Raw genomic sequence first — 3,730 nt, 5'->3', positions numbered from 1 at the left:
CCATGATGTCGACATACTTTGCGTCGCAAGTGTCATGGACAAATCATCCGCCACACTTTTGGTGAGCGTTGGCATCGAAAATGAGCTATGGCATCGCGGCGAGTTGTGGCTGTGGCAGCACCATAGGTGAGGTGGTGAACTAAACGCTGGCCTAAAATTGCAGAATGAACTACCCGTGTCATCTGGCGTACGAGTTTGATCGAGGATAAAAACCGCAAGGGTCCAGAATGAACTCCTCTTGTCTAGCTACAAGTTGATCATATATACCAGTACATATCTCCTCGGTCAATGAGCTAGGTACCTATATTTCTGCAACCATGGTTGGCCTGCCGCGCAACGGGCCGGGTTGACAAACGCATGTGATTTGATTGTAAACATTATCGGGGAGTCCATCCCAGGCGTAAGCTTTAGACGCGTTTGGCGCTGCTCCTGGCTCCGGCTCCCCACCTCGGGTAGACACTGTAAGAAGAGTCGTTTTGGAAATCGAGGCACAAAATGAATCGAAAAGAAGTCGAAAAGAGAAGGAGCCGACGAAGCCACGATTTCGAGCTCCGCCAGCTCCGTGCCACAGTGTATAAACAGTCCCAGAGCCGGAGCCCCTCGACGGATTTCCTCGTTCCTTCTCCCGATCGAATCAGCCGGTAGTGCACGCCGGCGGCATGGAATTCGACGCATCAAACCATGCATCCCAGCAGGATCAGATCTGGAGCGACTACGATGTGATTCGCAGACTCGCAGTAATCCCGTGAAGCAGCAGATCAGATCGTTGGCCGTAACAGCGACGCCGAGGCCCAGTTTAGTTCGCAATTTTTTTTTTTTTTTTTTGCGAAATGACACTACAGCATTTTCATTGTTATTTGATAATTAGTGTCCAATCATAGTCTAATTATGCTTAAAAAATTCGTCTCGTGGATTTCGTCTGTAATTAGTTTTATTTTTTATTTATATTTAATGTTTCATGCATGCGTCCAAAGATTTGATGTGACGAAAAATCTTAAAAAATTTAGCGTTTTGAAGGAAACTAAACAGGACCCAGAGTCGCCGACGCTACTTGCGATCGTAGAGGCTCGTAGCCGTAGCCACGGGAGGAGGCGCCGCTCCCGCCAGGCCGCCACAGTGACAGTCTGACAGCCCTCCATGCCTCCACCCACCCACACCTCGCCCCCGGCCGTTCCTCGTGGCAGGCTGACTGACAGGCAGATCACGCGCCCCCTTCTCCGTGCCACCTCTGATCCGCTTCCCAACATGAAGTCTGCCGCTGCCACCGACGGGTGGGGCAGGGGGGGCACGCGGGGCTCCACCGCGCGCCCCGCAATTAACTGCCCCGCATCGCGCGCGGGAGCGCGCGCTTCCGTTCGTCGGTTCCTCGTCCTCCTCTGTCCTCTCCTCCCACGCCGGGAGCGCTCGGCAAAGCGTAACCGGCACCGGCCGGCCGCGCACCAACCTCCGTCCTGCCTGCGCTGCGCTACAGAAATCTCGCGCGGCATTTGAGCAAAATGGCCGCTGCAGGCCTCGCGTCGCATCAGACGGGCGGCACGGCGGTTGCGATCACTTGTTAATCCTGGCACCGCTCGCCTGCCAATCTGCCATCATCGCCATATCCGGTTGCGAGGACGCCGATACAAATCACGGCCAGCAAATTAGGCGCTATCACGTCATGGAAAACCTGCTCTCTGATTTGTGTGTGCCCAGGAAAAGAAAGAAAGAAATCAAAGGTGTGCCGTGCACACCCTGTTCATCTTCATCTGCTGCACTTGCTGCTTGCTATTAACAATGAACTTATCAATTGAATTCTCCTAAAACCCCTACTAGTATAAAAGGAGATTGAGGAATGGATACTCCAAGGTAAAGGAGCTGGAAATTAGTATGAACAAAAACTTGAAAAAAAAGAACAAGGAGAAAGTTCTAGCTTTCCTATGGTTTTTTTCCTTCTCATTTTCTGGGAAGGCATTGATGGATGGATTCCTGCACATCATGCACTCACCGGCTCACGAGGCGGCCGGCCGGCCGGCCGGATGATGAGGCGGGAAAAGCTCCGCTCAGCAGAGGATGGCTTCTACGCTCCCCGTCCGCACGCACAGGCACACGGGGCACGCCATGGCGGCGTCGTCAGCGTCGCCGGCGGCGAAGCACTCGCCGCAGAGGGAGAGGTGCCTGCAGGGGAGGAGCACGACGGAGGCCGGCCTGAGGCGGCAGCCGAGGCACGCTCGGTCCGACGAGGACGGCCCCGTGGTGCGGCGGCAAGGGTCCACGTACGCCGACGACGACGACTCCGCCGGGCCGGCGTCGCCGGCGGCGGCGAGCTCCTCGGCCGACGCCCCAGCCGCGGCCGCGGCCTGCTGGAGCTGCGCGTGCAGGGTGACCGCGGCAGCCTGCTCCGAGAGCGCCTTGGCCTGCCACGCCGCCGCCTCGCCGCGGAGGCGCGCGAGCCGGTCCTCCAGCTCGGCGCCGCGCCGCGCCTCGCGCTCCGTTTCCGCCGCCTTCTCGCGGAGCCTGCGCGCCGCGGATTGGTCCGCCTTGACCAGAATCGCCCGGTTGTGGCGCCGCAGCCGATCGGCCATCGCCCGCCTGAGCTGCTCGCCCTGACCAGGAACGGATTGGGACATCAGGATTGGGACCAAGAAACGAACTTGACGATGAGGACAGGCGGATTGCCGGGTCGGCGAAGATAGATACCTGCTCGCGGACGAACCGGTCGATCTCCTCGTCGTGCTGCTTCACCTGCGCGGCGAGCTCGTCGGAGACAAAGCCGAACAGCGACGGCGACGACGACGAGTAGCGCAACGCATTCATCTGCTTGCTCTCCTGCTGCTCGTCGAATGCCAGGCGGAGGCCGGTGGAGACGAGCGCCGTCGCGGCCGGGGACGGCGACGACGAGACCCTGCTCTGGTTGTGGAAGAGCGCCACGTTGGCGAACGACGACGTCGACTGCTGCGGCTGGAGTGTGAACAGATTGACGTACTCCTCCTTAGCAGCCGCCGCCACGGGCGGCGGCGCCATGGCCATGGCCTCCCTGGGTCGCTTCCTCCGATTATTATTCCCACTCGCTGCAAGAAATGGAACCGAAACCGTCACAATCCAAGAACCGTAGGCCGCGGCAGGGCGAGCAACGACGTCCTCCTCCTATTTATTAAGATAACATCAGGCACGGCGGGCGGGCGGCACACACCTCCAGCGATGGAGAAGTAGACTGCCGCCGGCGAGACTCCGGCGAGCTGCGGCGGCCTGGGCATGTCCATCCCCTTCCTGTCCGGCTCACCTCTGCGATGATAAAACAGCACGGAGCACAGGAAGCCGTGAGACCACTACTCCCCGCCAATCAAAGACCACCTCTCAAGAGGAGCAGATACCGCTCCTCCCTAGGGGCGGAAGGAAGGAGGACGGGCCGTGTGGTGGCGGAGTAGGAGGAGGCGCACCTGTCGTGGAAGAGGAGATTGGACGGGTACTGCGCCTGTACTGCCAGAGGCAGGGGCAGGGGCAGGAGAACGAGAAACGGATGGGTGGTGGGTTGGCGCCGGCAGCGGGCGGGAGGTCACGGAGAAGAAAACTTCCACTCGTGGTTAATAGCCGAGTCCAATTCCCCGCAGTTGCGCACCCACTCCGCACGCTCGCTTTTAAAAACCTCCGCTCCCTCCCTTGCTTGCTCGCGTGGAGTGGGACGGGACGGGGGGATGGAGATGGATCGCGCGTCCGAAGGAACCAGCGCGAGAACCGAACGGGGAAGAAGGGC

General features: G+C 59.3%; 1 protein-coding gene across 1 annotated transcript; it reads right to left on the bottom strand.

Annotated features, from left to right (window-relative positions):
• Positions 1-1,113: 1,113 nt before the first annotated feature.
• LOC136473715 (BOI-related E3 ubiquitin-protein ligase 1-like) lies at positions 1,114-3,458 on the bottom strand. Its single transcript, XM_066471360.1, has 4 exons — positions 3,417-3,458; positions 3,170-3,261; positions 2,677-3,047; positions 1,114-2,582 (listed from the first exon to the last, which is right to left on the bottom strand). Exons 2-4 carry the CDS (start codon positions 3,237-3,239, stop codon positions 2,040-2,042), a joined length of 984 nt encoding a protein of 327 aa, XP_066327457.1. The 5' UTR covers positions 3,240-3,261; positions 3,417-3,458; the 3' UTR covers positions 1,114-2,039.
• Positions 3,459-3,730: the final 272 nt, after the last annotated feature.

Source organism: Miscanthus floridulus, chromosome 8, assembly GCF_019320115.1.
Source record: "Miscanthus floridulus cultivar M001 chromosome 8, ASM1932011v1, whole genome shotgun sequence".
NCBI lineage: Eukaryota > Viridiplantae > Streptophyta > Magnoliopsida > Poales > Poaceae > Miscanthus > Miscanthus floridulus.
Note: the sequence above shows the minus strand (reverse complement) of the source record. Positions and strands in the feature narration are given on the sequence as shown.

Coding starts and splice junctions, on each gene's coding strand:
- LOC136473715 (XM_066471360.1), bottom strand. CDS start 3,239: ATGGACATGCCCAGGCCGCCGCAGCTCGCCGGAGTCTCGCCGGCGGCA. Junction 3,048..3,169: donor CTACTTCTCCATCGCTGGAG/GTGTGTGCCGCC, acceptor CATTTCTTGCAG/CGAGTGGGAATAATAATCGG. Junction 2,583..2,676: donor ACCGGTTCGTCCGCGAGCAG/GTATCTATCTTC, acceptor GTTCCTGGTCAG/GGCGAGCAGCTCAGGCGGGC.